This window comes from Protopterus annectens, chromosome 2.part0, assembly GCF_019279795.1.
Source record: "Protopterus annectens isolate FY-2018-M chromosome 2.part0, PAN1.0, whole genome shotgun sequence".
Classification (NCBI taxonomy): domain Eukaryota; kingdom Metazoa; phylum Chordata; order Ceratodontiformes; family Protopteridae; genus Protopterus; species Protopterus annectens.
The window spans coordinates 1,389,432,408-1,389,452,307 of NC_056728.1; the positions used below are offsets into that span (position 1 = coordinate 1,389,432,408).

A 19,900-nucleotide genomic window follows, 5' to 3' on the forward strand; every position below is an offset into this window, starting at 1 on the left:
TTTTCTGACATCGGCTGAGGCAAGAAAGAGTCCCCAACGGGGTACTTAGCTTTTAGAAGTCTTCGAAGGAGTATTCGGTAGTAGTAATCTCTGGATCTGACCGACCGGCACTTGCGAACAGCTTCTGCTTCGGGCGCCACGCGGCAAGAAAGACTGAAGAAAATGGCGTCGGCTGATGCCTTTATACCCGAAGACCAGCAGAGATGACGTCGGGTGAAGTGCGACATCAGCCGAAGCCGGACCCGGACTTTGGAATCCGGCCGACCGAAGGGCTGCCTGACGACAGGACAACCCAGTTGTTATGACTGCAGATGCATCCATGAAGGACATCTAGTCCCTTAGCCTGATTGCGAAGTTGTTTATCTTGACTGAAGTTTGACAATGTTTTGTTTTTTTTCCACAGGCTTTCCGGACTTTGTCCCTAAAAGGACAATACTTGCTTTGTGGATTTTGTAAGCCAAATTGCAAGTTTTGCCTTGGTCCTTTTTAACCGGAGGGAGGCAAGACTATTTAGGATCCTAAGAAATGTAAAATTGATATTAAAAAGTTATTTCCAACTTTTACATACAACAGCTTTTTGTTAAATTTCTGTTTCCATCCTTTGTGTTACATGTATACACTGTTTGGCAGGTTGAACTTTTATACAGTTGTTTGATGTCATATCCATTTGAACCTATGCAACATCTTACAAAACTGGTTTATCAAAACTTATCAAACAAAAAAAAAAAAAACAAAACAAATGCCCAATACCCCCTAAAACCGGTTTGGCAGGTTGAACTTTTATACAGTTGTTTGATGTCATATCCATTTGAACCTATGCAACATCTTACAAAACTGGTTTATCAAAACTTATCAAAAAAAAAAAAAAAAAACAAAACAAATGCCCAATTCCCCCTAAAACCTATTAATTTAATACGAACACACAAAACTATGTACATCTTCAAATATTGAAATTTTATCCTCCTAGTAGGAACAAATGTCGCAAACTGACAGCCACAATCTCAGACTTGAATTAACCTAAAAGAAAGGTTACCCATGTTAATATGCATGGTGTAGCTTGTGCTTCTCTTTACAGTTCTCCCTGCTGGGAAACCCCTTAATGCTTTCAGAAAACATCTCCTAATCAGTTTTTCTTTTCTGTTTTTCCTCCCACCCAATAACTCTCCAACAGACTTGTACCCAATTTCTCTTTATCAGATTGTCTCAATGAAGACATGAGAACCAGAGACAATTTCTCATTAACAAATTGTTTCCATGGAGACAGGAGGGCCAGATAAAAAATTGCCATTAAGAATTCACTTATTTGCTAGAAAAGAGCCTCATAATATTCAATTTTCTTTTCCATTTACTTGCTTTCTCTTAAAACTTGTTACTAAATCAATCTAATGTCCTTAATCCAGTCATTCCCTCAAGCACGAATGAGAAAAAGCACATCAATTTTTCTTTGATCATGCTCTTTTAACTAGACTTTAACACTGCAGAGTCTACATTTCTTAAAACCGAAGAAGAAAGAGAGACAAGGGAAAAATAAAGGGAAAAAAGAACAGCAGCACCTATTTACAATCCCTATTGCACTTAAAACTAACGGAGAAAACTTTACTTTACAGCATACAAAGAAAATCATACACCACAAAAGCGGTATTAAGAATAAATATGTTCTTTACTTAGTTAACTTTCTCCCCCCCCTCCTGCTCAAAACATTTTTCCTAACATTAATGACATGAAGTAAGGCATATACTTAAAGAGTCCGCCACAAGTCCAACAAATTCTGTAAAAGTCCAATATTTCCATATTTTCGTGTTGTCATATTTCACAAATATTACTGCATTGTAATCCCACAATTAAGTTAATGTTTTTATTATTATTCATCTTCATCTCCCAAATCCTGTCTCTGCTTCATTTCCAATGTACTCTCGAGTGTTCTAGTCGAGAATCATGCTCCCTTCCTTCTCTCCAACATTGGAAAAGGTTTCACAAGTGCAGTCTCTCTCTCTCTGGTCTACTACCAAAACAAGAATCAGAATCTCCATTTTCACAGCTCACTTTTTGTTAGACAAACTTCTGCATTTCCTCCTTCGCATGTACTTCATCAAAAAATCATTAATGTCCCTCCAGGGAAGAATACCTTGAGGGCAGCTGGGTACAGCAGTTTGAATCTCACACCTGTGTCTCAACATTCCCTGAACAGCTGAATGAATTTACTCCTCTTCTGCCTGGTGTACAACGAATAATCAATCTCCAAAAACACTCTGCTGTCTCCCACTTTTAGGACTTTGTCCTTCTGCCATAGTTTTATCAGAATCAACTCCTTCTGCTGGTAGGACTGCATTTCTCATAGAGCATTTTGCAGGTTACACACAATGTGCCTTTTCAATTAACAACTCCTGCTGTGGAATACCAGTCCAGTTGCTTATTTGCGCTTTCATAAAATTAGTGCAGTCTGTTACTTCCAGGTTCTCTGGTATAGCTGAAAATCTCAGGTTTTCCCTATGTACTCTGTCCTCTAATTCTATTACTTTTGAAACATCTCTTCCTGAGCAGTCTCATATTCAGCCAGCATTTTCTTCATTTCAAACTCGGATTTTAGCAGTTTACCACCTCATCTGAATATCTGTTTAAAGCTTCTTCAATTTTTTCCCATCCTTTTGTTGTCTGTGTTTATATACTCTCAGTGTTTCATTTATTTTAACCAAGTCTGTGTACAGTTATATTGTATCTTCCTGTAGGTTACTAGAAGTTGTGTCTGAAGGTTGCACTGCTTTTTGTGAACAGCTGAAACTTTCCCAGTCAGTGTTTCTTCCTCACTTTTTGTAGCAGATTTTTTCCAGATACTCTTTCTTTTTTTCTGGCATCCAGACATTACACTTACTCGCCAGTTACTGACATTTACCCATAAACACAAAAGTCTACTGGCCTTCTCTGTCGAGTATCTGTTTTCACATTGGGAGAGCTAGAGTTATACTGTTACTCAATGTGCAACCATCTTGGAAGTCCAATCCATCTTACTTTCAGCTGAAGCCAGAATGCACAGCTTAGTTGCAATTCAACAAACAGAACAACCAAACCTAGAGTAGTTAATCATCCCTAAAAATCACCGCTTCCCCAAATGCTAAATGTGGAAGTGTCGGATGAAAGTACAGTTTTGTACCTACCATAAATGTAGATGTTACAGTGTTCACACTGCTGCAGTCATCATTGTTGGGTTATCCTGCCATCAGGCGGTCCCGCAGTCGGCCCGAGTTCCAAAGCCTTGGTCTGGCGTCGGTTGCTGTTGCTTCTTCGCTGACGTCAGTGCATCAGGGGTATACAAGATGTATCCAATGCCATTTTCTTCAGTTTTTCTTGCCCCAGATGTCAGGTGCCCCCAATAGGTAGGCAATATAAATTGCTATATAAAAATACATATAAAAATAAAACAATACCTTCAGTCACAGGTAAATACACCATAGAGGTTGTACAGGATAGAAAGGAATAGATAAGACCAGCTAGTTCAGAGGGGATGGAGGGAGGGTAACCTGGACTGCAGCAGTGTGAACACTCAAACATCTACATTTATGGTAGGTACAAAACTGCAGTATGTTCATCGTGTTACACTGCTGCAGTCATCACTGTTGGGTAGAATCCCAAAGCGAAGGATGGGTGGTGGAACTAAACAGGGTTTGGAGAGGCTAGTAGGCCCTGCAGAACTGCAGTGGCAAAGCCAGCTCTGGTTTTAGAATATAGAGGTAAGTGATCGTGCTTGGTGAAGGTGTGCACTGAACTCCAAGTGGCAGCCTCCAAAATATCCTTGGTTGGTACCCCTCTGAGGAAGACTGTTGATGTTGCTGTAGCCCTGGTGGAATGGGGCCTGATGTTACCAGGCACATATTTCCCATGGTGTGTGTAGCAGAAATGGATACAATGTCCTATCCATTTTGAAATGGTCTGTTTTGAGATGGCTTTTCCTTGAGATCCTGCAGCATAGGATATAAAGAGCTGGTCAGATTTTCTGAAAGCCTTAGGTTTAATCCAAGTAGCAACGTAATTGCCTGTGAATGTCCAAAGAGTGTAGGAGCCTTTCCCCTTTGTTCTGGGGGTTTGGATAAAAGGTGGGCAAATGAATGGTTTGGTTTAGGGCCACACTGGATACCATCTTTGGCATAAAGGAAGGGTTAGTTCGTAAAGGTTAGTTCGTAAAGAGACTGTCTTGAAAAATGATGAAAGGCTCCACTGCCATTAGGGCCTGTAGTTCCGAGACTCTTCGTGCTGAGGTTATTGCTAGCAGCAGGGCAGTTTTCCATGATAGGAACTGTAGATCAGCAGTGAAAGCTGGTTCAAAGGGTGGAAGTGTTAGCTTTTTCAGAAAAAAGTTGAGGTCCCAAGTTGGTGTTGGTGCTCTCTGGGGCGGTCTTATCTTCTTAGCCCCTCTGAGGAACTGTCTTAATAATGGATGCGAAAATATAGGAGGATCCGTGTTGTACTGAGCTGAAATAGCTGAGGCGTGGATCTTAACAGACGAGAAGGAAAGTCCTTTGTGCAACATCTCAGTTAAATATTGAAGAATCTGAGGAATATTTGGGGCAAGGGGATTTTGGCCACAGAATATTTTCCATTTGTCTGAATAGACTTTCCTGGTGCTGGGCCTCCTGGCCTCCAAAATGATGTCCATCATAGCTTTAGAGAGAAGTGTTGACTGGTTATTTAGTCAATTTGCCATGCAGCCAGATTTAAAGTCTTGAGCTGGCGGTGTAGAATCTGATTGTTTTGCTGAGTGAGCAGGTGAAGAATTGTAGGCAAAATCCATGGTGGGCCTTGAGCCATGTTCCTTAGTGTTGGATACCAGTGTTGGCATGGCCAGTCTGGAGCAATCAGTATAATTTGTGGCCTCTCTAATCTGGCTTTCAGCAGCACCTTTGCCAGAAGAGGCAGTGGAGGAAAGGCATACACTGTCAATGTTTTCCAACTGAATGAGAGGGCGTCCACTTTCCAAGCTAGTGTGTGGTATGTCCTTGTGCAAAATTTCCGAAGTTAGTAGTTTTGGGGGGAAGCAAAGAGATCTATGTCTGTGCTCCCCCATTTTTGAGTTATCATTGCGAATACTTGTGGATCTAGCTTCCACTCGTGAGGATCTGTGATGTTTCTGCTTAGATCGTCTGCCAGTGTGTTTTTGTTTCCTGGCAGGAATTGTGCTTGTAGTTGAACTTGGTAGGTCAGTGCTGTGCTCCATAAGGTCATTGCTCGTCTGCATAGGGGGTAGGTGTGTGTGTCCCTTGCTTGTTTATGTAAAACATCACTTTGGTGTTGTCCGTCTTTATTAGGAGTTGTCCTGGATGTAGGAGGTCCTTGAAGGCTGTTAGGGCATTTTGTACAGCTAGCATCTCTTTTTAATTGATATGTAGATGCCTTTGATTTGCAGGCCATTTTCCTTGAATACACTGTCCTGCCATGTGAGGGCATTTTGTACAGCTAGCATCTCTAATTGATATGTAGATGCCTTTGATTTGCAGACCATTTGCCCTGAATACACTGTCCTGCCATGTGGGCTACCCCAGGCATAATCCGATGCACCTGTTATAGTTTGCCTGGCTGTGGGTAAGGTGAAAGGCTGACCCTTGTTGAGGTGACATGCCTGAGCCCACCATAGAAACTCCTGTTGAAGGCAGGGAATGAGTGAAATTATTGTTTCCAAGCTGTGGCTGTGTTGAGACCATACACTTTTCAGATACCATTGTAATCTCCTCAGATGCAGTTTTGCAAATGGTATTAGTAGTATGCAAGATGCCATGAATCCCAAGGCCTGCAGACTTTTTCTTGCAGGGAGTTGGGTCTTTGTTGCCATTATTTTGAAGTAGTGAGTCAGTTGTCTTTGCTTGTCTGGCATGAGGTAAGCCATCTGAGCTGTTGTATTTAAGCTGGCACCCAGGAATATTATGTCTTGTGAGGGCACTAGTTTTGATTTATTTTCGTTTACTGTGTACCATAGGCAACTGAGAAGGTTTTTGACAAACGCCAGATGCTTTAATAGAATGTCCTTGCTTTCTGCTTGAATAAGGCAGTCGTCCAGGTACGGATATATTTGAATCCCTCTTTGTCTGCAGTATGCAATTACTGGTGCCAGGCATTTTGTGAAGAACCTGGGCGCAGTAGATAAGCCAAAGGGCAGTGCAGAGAATTGGTAATGGGTTGAACCTGCAATGAATCGGAGGTATCTTCTGCAATTTTGTCTGATAGGGACATGCAGGTATGCCTCCTTGAGGTCCAACGTTACTAGCCAAGCTTTCTTGCCCAACATGGGAAGAAGTTGCTGTAGTGTTAGCATCTTGAATTTAGGTACTTCCAGGTATGTGTTTAGAACTGAGAGGTCCAGAATGGGTCTCCAACTTTGTCCTTTCGGGGAACTAGAAAAGTACAGTTTTGTACCTACCATAAATGTAGATGTTCGAGGATCCACATTGCTGCAGTCCTAACTATTGGGTAGTCCGCTGTCCAGTCGGCCCGAATACCAGAGTATATGGCTGACGTCGGTCAGGGCGCATTAGACTGACGTCAGTACGTCAGGGTACTAATGCGCATGACCGACGTCATATCCTCAGTCTTTTCTTGCCCCAGATGTCAGAAGACCTAAAAAGACAAGGCCCAATATACCTGCACCAAAAATATGTACAATATATACAAAAATATATACAAAAATATCAGCATATAACCTCACCTACACAACCACCCCTAAACACAGAGGGAAGGAGGGTAAATTGGACTGCAGCAATGTGGATCCTCGAACATCTACATTTATGGTAGGTACAAAACTGTACTATGTTCTTCATTCCACATTGCTGCAGTCCTAACTATTGGGTAGAATCCCAAAGCAGAGGTAAGGGAGGCTGGCAAATCATAAAGAAGCAGGAGCTGACAACATGCCTTGCAAAATAGCTGTGGCAAAACCAGCCCTAGACTTAGAGTAGAGAGGAAGGTGATAATGCTTAGAGAAAGTATGCACTGAACTCCAAGTAGCTGCCTCCAAAATATCCTTAGTTGCCACCCCTTAGAAATGCTGTTGAAGTGGCAGTAGCCCTAGTGGAATGAGGCCTAATCCCAGCTGGAATCTCCTTGCCATGATGGGAATAACAAAATGCAATGCAAAACCCAATCCACCTAGAAATAGTTTGTTTTGACACAGGCTTGCCCTGCGAACTCAAAGCAAAAGAAACAAACAACTGCTGAGACTGCCTAAAATCCTTAGTCCTGCTTAAATAATAACGCAATTGCCTGTGTACATCTAAAGTGTGCAAAATCTTTTCCCCTTTATTTTGGGGGTCTGCATAAAAAGTAGGCAAATGAATAGTTTGGTTTAAAGCCACACTAGAAACCACCTTAGGCATAAAGGAAGGATTAGTACGTAATGATACCCTATCCTTATGGAAAATCAAAAGGGCTCTACTGCCATAAGGGCCTGCAACTCAGACACCCTTCTTGCAGAAGTAATAGCCAACAGAAAAGCAGTCTTCCATGACAAGTATTTCAATTCAGCAGTAGCAGGCTCAAAAGGTTGTAGAGTAAGTTTTTCCAACACAAAATTGAGATCCCAAGCAGGAGTAGGAGCTCTACGTGGGGTCTTATATTCTTTGCCCCTCTAAGAAACTGCTTGAACAAAGGATGCGAAAACAATGGTGGGTCACAATCATAGTGAGCTGAAATTGCTGCAGCATGAATCTTAATGGAAGAGAAGGACAAACCTTTGTCCAATAACTCAGTAAGATATTGAAGAGCCACACTCAAATTAGGCTCAGAAATCTCCAAATTCTTTGCTGTACTCCAAAATAAAAACCTCTTCCATTTTTCTGCGTACACTTTCCTTGTACTAGGTCTTCTAGCTTCCATAATCACATTTAAAACTTGCTGAGGAAGTTGAGACCTGCTGTGTTTCAACACAGAATATGCCAGGCTGTTAGATGGAGAGTGAAGCTTGACATTGAGCAGATGACCGTCCTTCTGAGATAACAGATGTGGAATCAAAGGTAAAGGCCATGGAGGCTTCCTTACCAGACTCCTTAGTAGTGGGTACCAGTGTTGCCGAGGCCAATCTGGAGCTATTAAAATCATCCTTGGCTTGTCTTGTCTGACCTTTAGAAGCACCTTTGGAAGAAGAGGCAGAGGTGGAAAGGCATACACATGAAGATTTTTCCAACTGAAAGAAAGAGCATCCACTTTCCAAGCTGTGTGATGAAACCCTTTGTGCAAAACTTTGGCAGCTGGTGGTTTAGTGGAGAAGCGAACAGATCTATGTCTGGAGTTCCCCATGACACTGTCAATTTCTGAAATACATGAAGATCCAGTTTCCACTCGTGGGGATCCATGATTTGTCTGCTTAACACATCTGCTAAGGAGTTCTGTGCTCGGCAGAAACCTTGCCTGAAGAGTTAGTTGCAAGCTGAGCGCAGTCTCCCATAAAATCATTGCTTGCCTGCATAGAGGATAAGAATGTGTTCCCCTTGTTTGTTGATGTACCACATGACAGTTGTGTTGTCTGTTAGAATCAACACCTGCCCTGGAAGAAGTAACTCCTTGAAAGCCATTAATGCAAACTGGACTGCTAACATCTCCTTCATGTTGATATGTAGATGCTGTAGTCTGGCAGGCCACTTGTCTTGTATCCACTTTCCATTTAGATGAGCTCCCAAGCAATGTCCGAGGCATCTGTCGTTAAAATCTGACTCGCCTCTGGCGGGTCACAGAGAGTCCCTTGTTTAGGTGACATTCCTGAGCCCACCACAAAAATTCTTTTGAAGGCAAGGTATTATTTGAATGACAGTGTCCAAATCCTGGCAGTGCTGTGTCCATACATTTTGAGATACCATTGCAGCTTCCTCATATGCAGTTTGGCATTGGGAAGCACCAGAATACAAGATGCCATGAACCCTAATGCTTGAAGGACTGTCCTTGCAGTCAGCACGGACTGATGAGATAGTTGATGGAAGTAAAGGGATAGACTCTTTTGTTTGTCCGGGGTTAAAAAGGCCATCTGGGCTGCTGTATTCAGTCTCACACCCAGAAAGCACATGTCTTGAGAGGGTACTAGACTGGACTTTATTTCGCTCACAGAATACCCTAGGCATCTTAGCACTGCTATAACATATTCCAGATGCTGTAGAAGGTCTTCCTTTTCTTGAGCCAGAATCAGGCAGTCGTCCAAGTAAGGATAGATTTGAATTCCTTTTAGCCTGAAGTAAGCTATCACTGGAGCCAGAACCTTTGTGAATACTCTGGCGCCAGTACATAAGCCAAAGGGCAATGCAGAGAACTGATAATGAGAATTTCCAGCTCGAAACGCAGATACTTCCTGCAACTTAGTCTTATAGGCACATGAAGGTAAGCTTCCTTGAGATCTAAAGTTACCATCCAGTGATCTTTGCCCAGCAGAGGTAAAAGCTGTTGTAACGTCAACATCTTGAACTTGGGAATGTCCAGATAAGTGTTGAGGACAGATAAATCCAAAATTGGTCTCCACGTGTTCCCCTTCTTTGGTACTAGGAACAGGCGAGAATAAAATCCTAGGCCCCTTTCTGATACAGGGACTGGCTGAATGGCCCCTATTTGGAGTAACAGAGAAATTTGCTTGTGAGCCTCTTTCCTTTGTGGAGGAGGAACGTCTGGCATGCCTTTGAAAGGGGGCAAAGTATGGAAATGAAACCTGTAACCGTGGTGAATGATATCCAACACCCATCTGTCTTGAGTAATTAAATCCCAATTTTCTTTGAAAAGAGACAGTCTTCCTCCCAAAGGAGCTGCCAGACGAGAATCTACTGGCAGCTGAAAAGGCAGGTCATTGGGTCTGTTTACGAAAGGACTGACCCCTGCCCTCACCAGAAGTCTGAGCAGGTGAACTCCCTGTTCTAGGCCTAAAAGAACCTTGAGCTCTGCCCCTACCACGTCTAGACCTACCCCTAGACTGGGAATCATAAGCAGGATATGTCCATCCCTTAGTAGGCCAATTTCTGCTAAACTTGGCTGCACCTGCAAAAATCTTTAACAGTTTGCATAGACTTAGCTTTGTCCTCCATTTTCTTTAAAACTGCTTCCACAGGCGAACCAAACAACACATCAGACTGTAAAGGAGCATCCAAAATCCTTGTCTTAACATGCTCAGCTAAATTCTGATCCCTCAACCAGGCATGCCTGCGAAGAACAGAACTAGTGGCAGCCACCCTCGAGGAGGCCTGTACAGCATCAAAACCACATTGCAAAGAATGCTTACCCACTTGTTCAGACACATGAACTAAATCCAGCAACTCTTTACACTCAATACCTTCGACCAAAGCATCCACCTTAGGTTTCAGTTGTGAGAGGAGATAATTTTGATATTTTAGCATGTGAAACTGACAATTCAACGCGCTCATGGCTAAAGTGGAAGAAGTATACACTTTCTTTCCCCATCTATCCAAAGCCCTTGCCTCCTTATCAGTGGGAACAGGGTCTTTAACCACAGAGGCCTTAACACCTTTAGGTCCCTGAGAAATAGTTTCCGGGTCTGCCCTAGGACTCTTAAAAAGATACTTATGAGCTTCAGGCACCCTATAGTACCTATCAGGTTTAACAGGAGCAGGAGGCAAAGAATCAGGGTTCAGGGAAGCCTCTGCAAAAACATCTTCCACCACATTCAACACAGGAGGTATAGCTAAGGGCCTATGCTGGGGTAAAAACAAGAATTCCCTAAGCCTTTTCCTGGAATCAGAGTAATCCTGGCCTTCCCATTTAAAGTGCTCCCTCATGGAATGCAGAGTCTCTGAAAATGAGAAATCCTCAGGAGGAGAAGCTGTAGGAGTGGAATCATCCACATCAGAATCAGAATAAGGAGGATACTCCTGCAAATCTTCCAGAAGACTCAGAAGCCTCTGAACACTGTTCAAAACTATCAAACTCAGGTTCCACCCTAGGCCTCTTATCAGGAGGGGCATAGAACCTCTAATCATAGTAATCAAATCTTCTGCCATTTTAAGCATATGTTTCTTAGGCACAGAACCTGAAGTGCTAGGAGAAGCCCCACTGAAGCTAAACTTGGCCTACGTCTCAAAGAAGTTGTGGAAACAGAAGGAGAGGCTCTAACTACCTTGCGAAGAGAGGAAGAGCAGTTACCTGAGAAGCCCCTCAGCCTGGCCTACCTCCTGAGAAGGCACATCCTGTAACAGTAAAGTCTCTGCCTGAGACTCCAAAGAAACTCCTGGCAAAACCTCTGGCTCCACTGAGCCTTCTAAAGAACCGGCGTCCGGGACTGCCGGTTCATCAACCCTAGGCTTCGCTGTTTTGTCCTTGCGCTTCTTGGGCGAAGCGGGCGTCGGAGCATCCGACGGCATTTTATAATTGCAACGCTTCCCAAACACTAACCTGGCACAGTCTAACCTCCTCTTAATAGTGCGTTTGTTAAACCTAGCACAAGAGCGGCATCCAACAACGTCGTGCTCAGGCCCTAAACAAGGTATACACAAGGTATGGTAATCCCTATGAGGTATCTGTTTCCCACAAGAAATACAGTTATTCACTTTTCTGACATCCGGTTAAATACTGAGGCAAGAAAAAACCAAAATGTTCCCCAACGGGGTACTTAGCCAACTCTGATTCGGTCTGAAACTCCGACTTCAGAAAATTTCAGAACGCCAACCTGCACTCGCAAAACTGCTTCTGCATCGGACCATGCGGCAAAAAAGACTGAGGATATGACGTCGGTCATGCGCATTAGTACCCTGACGTACTGACGTCAGTCTAATGCGCCCTGACCGACGTCAGCCATATACTCTGGTATTCGGGCCGACTGGACAGCGGACTACCCAATAGTTAGGACTGCAGCAATGTGGAATGAAGAACATCAGTCTTGAGTAAAATCCTTGTCCTTGCTCCTGTGTAGGAACCTGTTGAATGGCTCTCTTGTCCATGAGAGCTGAAATTTGCTTTTGAGCCTCTGCCCATTGATTTGGTGGTAGGTTTGGCATTCTTTTTATCCTTGGTAAAGTGTGAAAGTGGAATCTGTATACAATTTAGGACCCATTTGTCTTTTGTGATGATGTGCCAATTGTCTGCAAAAAGAGCTAGTTTTCCCCCCAAGGGAGCTGCCAAGAGGGTTTTGCTTGGTAGTCTGAGGGGTAAGTCATTGTGTTTGTCTTCTGGTAGCTTGAGACCGGTCTTCTCAATTTTGGGTTGTGGCACTCCATTGTCGAGGCTGGTAAGAGCCTTGCGGCTGGCCTCTGCCTCTTAGGCGTTTGTATCTGCCCCTCTGTGGTCTGGCAGAAGCTGGAAAGGACCAGTTTTTGGTTGGCCAATTTCTGCTGAAAAGAGGAGGTTGAACCTGTAAGAAATCCTTGACTGTCTGCATAGATTTTGTCTTATCCTCCATTTTCTTTAAAACTTCTTCTGCTTTTACACCAAATAAAACATCCTGCTGTAAGGGTGCATCCAATAATTTTGCTTTAACATGATCAGGCAATGTTTGCTCTTTTAACCAAGCATGCCTTCGTATGACAGACCCTGTCACTGCTGCTCTACAAGAAGCTTCCAATGAATCAAATCCACATTGCAAAGTATGTTTTCCCACTTGTTCAGCTGAATGCAACACATCTTGCATTCCTTGTAATCTGGCTGATCTGTATGTGCGAGCATTTTTTGTTTTAATTGAAACATCAGATGTTATGTCAGCATGTGAAACTGACAATTTAAGGCCCTCATAGCTAGAGTAGCTAAGGTATATACTTTCTCTCCCCATTTGTCTAGTGCTCTAGAATCCCTTTCAGAGGGTACAGGATTTTTAGCAGTAGAGGCTTTAACCCCTTTGGGACCCTGAGAAATGGTTTCTGGATCAGCAACAGGGCTTTTACACAGGAATTTGTGTGAGTCAGGGACTCTGTAGTATCTGTCTGGTTTGGCTGGTGCAGGAGGTAGTGAGTCTGGGTTAAGGCTAGATTCTGAATAAACATCATCCACAATGTCTAACACAGGTGGAATTGCCAGTGGTCTGTGTTGGGGTAGTAAAAGGAACTCTCTGAGCCTTTTCTTAGAATCAGAGTAATCCTGGCCTTCCCAGTGGAAATGTTCCCTCATAGTATGTAAAGTTTCCCCAAAAGAGAAGTCTTCTGGGGGGGATGCAGAAGGGATAGACTCTTCAGCATCAGAATCTTCATAAGGGTGAAAGGAATATTCCTGTTCCTCAGAAGAGTCTGAGGAAGCGTAGTCCTCCTCTTGCCTTGGCCTTTTATCAGGAGGGGGATGGGAACCCCTGATAAGTGTAATTAAGTCTTCAGCCATCTTAAGCATCTGTTTCCTAGGCATGGGGCCTTGTACAGGAGACTGCTGTGCAGTCTTTTTTGTTTTTAAAGGAGTTTGCAGTTTTGCATAGGATTTAATAGCGAGTGTAGTCGGTCTGAAGACACCTTCAGTAACTGAAGGCATTTCAACTGCACTAGAATCTCCTTCAGGTATTGAGTCGGTAGGGCCTAAAGGTGAAGGTTATGGAGGCCTAGTAATCTCCGCTTGAGAGTCGGATGTCGCCTGGGGTTCTAAATCAGTGGTCATCAGGGGCTGCGTAGGCACCTCACTGAAAACCGGAGAACCGGTGACTGGCCTAGCAGAGGCCTCGGAATCCGGTTTGGATTTCGGCTGCCTGTCCTTATCTTTGCGTTTTTTAAGCATTCCGGTCGTCGATTGCTCCGACGGCATGGTGTAATTAAATTTCCTACTAAAATAATGTCGGGCGAAATCAAACCGACGTTTAATAGTTAGTTTATTAAACCTAGCACAAAACCGACAACCTGTGACGTCGTGGTGTGGGCCTAGGCAAGGAATACAATAGGAATGAAAGTCCTTATGAGGTATTTGCTTCCCACAAGAAATGCAATTGTTAACTTTTTCTGACATTGGACTGAGGCAAGAAAAGGTTCCCCAACGGGGTACTTAGCTTTATGAAGACTTTGGTCTGAAATTCGATTTGAAGATCTCCAGAGTCGGCCGACCGGCACTTGCGAACTGCTTCTGCTTCGGGCACCGCGCGGCAAGAAAGACTGGAGAAAATGGTGTCGGATGCATCTTATATACCCCTGACGCACTGACGTCAGGGAAGAAGCGACAGCAACCGACACCGGACCAAGACTTTGGAACTCGGGCCGACTGCGGGACCGCCTGACGGCAGGATAACCCAACAGTGCTGAGTGCAGCAGTGTAACACGATGAACATCCAAGACTTGCAACCTCTCCCATAATACTGCAGTTAGAGGAAGAAAGCCTGGGAAAGGCCAAGCCCCAGCAAGGAAGTCAATAGGAGGAAAAACAAAATTAACAGTAAAAAGTAGACATTTTAAACAAACTACTACACTAAAGCAAGACTAAATGAAACAAAAATAGTCTACAGAACTTAACTTATTACTAGAGGAAGGAAAAAACCATCAGGAAGCAGGACAAGAGGATGAAATACACGAGTGACAGATTCCACAAAAAAAAAAAAAAAAAAAAAAAGTTGGCAAAAATTTAATACCAGAATGGCTAAACACAGAGGGCAGGGGCATAGCTACAGCAAAGTGTAAAAGCAAGCAGGAAAAAATTCTAAAAGCCTGTTGAAAGTGGTGGGTGGGTGGGAGGGGCACTGCAAACAGGGGAAATGCATTGACTGCAGTTTGCCGTGTAGTTCCTCCAATGACAAAAGTGTAAATGACCTTTCTTTTGGAAGAAAAAAAGTAAAGCTAATGAATGCAGATGACAGAGGACGTCTTCACTCAGCAACCATATAGTAACGAACACTGAAAACTAACGTAAGATTAAACAGTACAATGCAATTTAGATCATAAATACAGTACAATGGAAACATTTAGATCCTTTTCTAATGCAGAAACAGCAAATTAAATTACACTTCTGAATTATAATGGTGTGCATAAATCCTAGCAGCCCTCAAAACAAACATCCATCCCCTTCTCATACAAGTACATTCTACAAGAATACTGTGATTATTTTTGTTTCCATAAAGGAAAAAATCTTAACACTTCAGAATGGTTAAATGTCCCAAAAATATCTAAGTGAGGAAGCCAATGGTATTCAAAACATATCTTAAAAAGTGGGGGGGGGGGGGGGGGGTTAAAACAGTCAACTATATAGAAAATGCAAGTCGGCAAAAGGATAAGAAATTAATACACAGTTACCTGGCACTTTGTAGGAAACCACATCTGAAAGAAGACCCTCATCCTGGGCTTTTTTGGCGAGGGAATGGGACCGGAGGGCATACTCATCTTGTTCTTTTCGAGAAATACCAAATGCTGCTGCAAGTCTATCTGCAGAATGACCCATTATTTCACTGGTGGAAAACTCTGCCACTCCTGGAAGCTTTTCAAGGGCAAATGAAAGAGAAGTAAAAGAGTAGTCAAAAACAGTACATCTAGATTTACGCTTTCAGTGTGCAGCAATCCAAGTAAAGTAAAGCTGTGTTAAGAACTTACCATAACTGTAAATATTTGAGTAAATTCACTGTTCAGTTCTCACACTTGGGATATCCTACATAGAGGTAGTCAGTGTCTGGCCTGACTTCCAGAGCTTTACCCGTTACCAGTGTTTTGGCTAATGTCCTCTTACCAGAGGGCCATATAACATTTACAGTATAAAGAGTGCATTGACAGACACCAACTTCAGACATTTCCTGCAAGGAAAAGACCTGAGCACCACATGTTCCAAGTCCACCCCAAAGGACCCTAATCCCCCTTCTCCAGATAGCAAACAAAGGAGGAATTGAGGCCATATGAGAAGGTGAAAGGGAAGGCACTTAAAAACTAGAAAGCCATCCAATCCAAAGACCAACTGAAAGAAAGATGGAGGGTACCAAGACTGCAACAGTGATTCTACTCTAATATCCACATTTATATTACATTCTTAGCACAAATGTACTATATTCACTGCATTCACTGTTGCACTCTTCACACTTGGAAAGACTCCTAAAGCATGATGTCTTAGGGAGAATGAAGAATTTTACCTGGACACAAGTCCTTGAAAGATAACAGAAACAAATCCTGGCCTTGAAGCTGGCAAAAGTTTGTACTGTTTGGAGGTGGTGTACACAATTACCAAGAAAGCTGCTTCAAGCACAGCCTGGGTAGAATGTGGCTGCAACAGCAGCCCTCACGGAATGAGCACTAATCTGCCCTTCTGACAGATTGTCATGGTTCGAGTTCTAGAATAATGCAGTAAAACAGCCACTTAGAATGAGTCTGCTTGTTAATAGGTCTACCTCTCCCTTCCACTTTTGCAACAAAACAAATGAGCTATCAGATTTTCTGAATTAATTGGTTTTGTGAAAGTAAAACCTCAAGTGTCTATGCAAATCAGGAAAATACAGGATCTCTTCTCCTGAGTTCTATGGCTTCAGAAAAAAAATGGTTAAATGAACAGCCTAATTCAGGGGTATTTCAGAAGTTGGTATGCAACAATGCCATGCCCAGATAAAAGACCAGGAAAGGGAGTTATTTTGCACATAAAGGCTTGGAGTTCAAATCTTTCTATGGGAATTAACAGACACCAAAAAATGTGATTTTTCAAGACAGATACTGGAGTGAAGATGAAGCAGCTGGTTCAAAAGGGGCCAGAGACTTTTGAGATCTCATAGTAGAACAAATTTCAACTCCTTGGCTATCCAAAGTGAATGATCCTCTTGAAAAACTGACAAGGTCTGGAGTGCAATCAGGCCGAAAGAGCACAAGCATTAACTTTAATGGAAGTGTAAGTTAAACCTGCACTATAACAGACTGATAAATATTCCAGGGCCATACTCACTTTAGATCCATTTGGTTCAAGGTCCCTAGAATGGCATCAGGAGAATAGTTTCCATTTAGCTAGGTAGGATTTTGTTGTGTTAGGTTTCCTAACCTCATTCATTTTTCACATGTTCTCAGAATACTTGTGACTGGCTGAAATCAGAATAAAATTCTCTATATCAGCCTTACAGGGGCCAAGAACAGTATAGCAGTGAACTTCTCATGTCAAGAGGTCAGCACACAAACACATTGCATTTTCCTTTTTGCCAAGTTGTTCAGGAGAGGAAATCAGTGCTGCCTTCGCCAAAAAGGTATTATAAAGGATTACTTCTGGTCTTTCCTCCCAGATTTCTGAGCGGTACTCTAGGAATCAAGAGAAATTGTGTGTGTGTGTGTGTGTGGGGGGGGGGGGGGGGGCAGAAAGGAACAGACCTGCCCAATTAAAGGAGACAGTTTATCATGCTTCAGGAGTTGCTGTTCTGCCAGTGAAATTTTTTTTGGTTGCATGTTCTGATGAGAGGCAAACACAACCATCACCAGTATACTTCAAAAACGGGTGAGACCCAGAAAGAAAAGGGTTTAACATCCACTGGTGGGGGGCTGCTTGGGATCTGACCAGCCTGTCCAACACCACATTCTATAGAGAGCAGACAAAGGTTACAGTCAATGTCAAACTCACTTTCAAAGTCATTTCCCATGCATGCGTGACCAGTCTGCAAAAGCAGGTATGAACATGTTCCTCTTCATTTATTAATATACTACATCACAGGTGTATTATTTGTACTCAACTGAAGAACCAATGCTGTAGGATAACGGTGAAGGCTTCCAGGGCAAGTATGACAGACATTTAATTTTATGTCCATGTGCTTTTTTCCTTCATTTTAACCCAAGTACCTTACCTTTAAGGGATCTCATAAGCCCCTCAGGCCAGGTCTGACAAATTCATGGTCAGAATTACTGTAGGCAGAAATACCTGGAAGAATATTCCCAAATTCTGACCATATGACTGATTCCATCATATGTTCCTCCTAATGCAAACGAAGAATGATTTTGGTCTTGAAGGGATGGGTACCCAGACACTGTTCTTTGGTACCACTGGCACTTTGTCACATGCGGGCAAGCTAGAGGAAAGTACAGTTATGTACACTTACCATAAATGTAGATGTTAGAGTGTATTCACTGTTGCAGTCATTACATTTGGGTTATCTGCTTGCAGGTTGCCCTCAGTCGGCCTGATTAACAAAGTCTTGGGTTCTGCGTCAGTTGCTGTCCCTTCTTCCACGACGTCAGGGGTATGAAACATGCAGCCGATGCAATTACATCAGTTTTTTCTTGCCCCAGATGTCAGGTGCCCCCCTAATGGCAAGCAAATAAACATAAAAGCACAAAGGTATACTTCCAACAAAAAAGCAAATACACCAAAAACGCTTTTAAGCATAACAAAGGAAAGTAGAGGTATAGCCAAAAGAAGTTAGGGGGTTGGAGGGAGGGTAACCAGGACTGCAACAGTGAATACACTCTAATATCTACATTTATGGTAAGTGTACACAACTGTACTATGTCCTTCATGTTTCACTGTTGCAGTCATTACATTTGGGTAGATTCCCACAGCTATGGTTGGGAGGAGGAATTTAGATAGCATTACAGCCAGCTATAAGGCCCTGCAAAACTGCAGTGGCAAAGTCGGCTCTGGATTTAGAGAAAATTGGCAAATGATAATGCTTGGTGAAAGTATGTACAGAACTCCAGGTAGCAGCTTCTAGGATGTCCCTTAGTAGGGACGCCTCTGAGAAAGGCTGTAGAGGTAGATGCAGCCCTGGTGGAGTGAGGTCTAATCTCCTGGGGGAAAGGTTTTCCATGGTGCTTATAGCAGAAATGAATGCAATGGCTTATCCGTTTAGAAATGGTTTGCTTTGAAATAGCCTTCCCCTCTGCCCCTGCAGTAAATGCCACCAGCAGCTGCTCAGATTTCCTTTGAGGTTTAGTCCTGTCCAAATAGAATCTAAGTTGTCTGTGCACATCTAAGGAATGCAGTATCCGTTCCCCTTTATTCTGTGGATTGGGAAAAAAGGTTGGCAAATGAATGGACTGATTAAGAGCCACAATGGATACCACCTTGGGCATGAAGGATGGATTGGTTCTGAGGGACACCCTGTCCGCATGAAAGATGATGAAAGGTTCCACTGCCATAAGGGCCTGTAATTCAGATACCCTTCTAGCTGAAGTGATTGCTAAAAGAAAAGCTGTTTTCCAAGAAAGAAATGTTAAGTCTGCAGTAGCAGCTGGCTTGAAAGGAGGTACAGTGAGTTTCTCCAAGACAAAGTTAAGGTCCCAGGCTAGGGTTGGAGCTCTCCTGGGTGGTCTCAAATGTTTGCCCCTCTGAGGAACTGCTTGAGCAGTGGATGAGAGAAGAGGGGAGGTTCTGTGTTATAATGGAGCTGAAAAGGCTGAGGCGTGGATTTTAATGGAGGAAAAAAAGACAGGCCCTTGTGAAGCATCTCAGTTAAGTATTGTAAAATCTGAGGTAAATTGGGCGCTGCTGTGCTCATCCCTTGAGATTGGTTCCAGGCAGAGAATCTTTTCCATTTTTCAGCATAAGATTTTCTAGTACTAGGCCTCCTTGCCTCTAAAATGACATCACATGTTTGCTGAGGGATGGTAAAGGAGAGATTAAGTAATTAGCCAGGGTGCACGGTTCAGTGTTGGAAGCTGAGGGTGCAGAATCTGGTTCTTCTGCTGAGACAGCAGGGAAGGAGTCTGAGGCAGGTGCCACGGAAATAACCATGACACACTGCACATGAGGGGGTACCAGTGTTGGAGTGGCCAGTCTGGAGCAATCAAAATCATCCTTGGTTTGTCCCGTTTGATTTTTAGTAGTACTTTGGAGAGCAGAGGCAGAGGGGGGGGGGGAAGGCATAGACTGAGGTTTTTCCAGCTGAAGGACACAGCATCCACTTTCCAGGCTTGTTTGTGGGGAGTCCTTGTGCAAAATTTGTTCAATTGTATTCTGGGGAGAGGCAAACAGGTCTATATCTGGGCTTCCCCATTTGCTTGTCAACATGTTGAAAATCCTTGGTTCCAGTTTCCACTCGTGTGGGACCATGAGGTTTCTGCTTAGTCCTTCTGCCAGTGTATTTAATTTCCCTAGCAGGAATTGA

The 19,900-nt window shown here is 43.2% G+C and overlaps 1 protein-coding gene across 4 annotated transcripts in view; it reads right to left on the reverse strand.

The window, feature by feature from the left end:
• HADHB (hydroxyacyl-CoA dehydrogenase trifunctional multienzyme complex subunit beta) overlaps positions 1-19,900 on the reverse strand; it is a 1,343,347-nt gene that overhangs the window by 799,223 nt on the left and 524,224 nt on the right. For all 4 annotated transcript variants that reach the window (XM_044061616.1, XM_044061615.1, XM_044061614.1 and 1 more), the window contains exon 9: positions 15,144-15,324. In XM_044061616.1, coding sequence (XP_043917551.1) covers positions 15,144-15,324 — 181 coding nt within the window. The remainder of the gene's footprint in view (positions 1-15,143; positions 15,325-19,900) is intronic.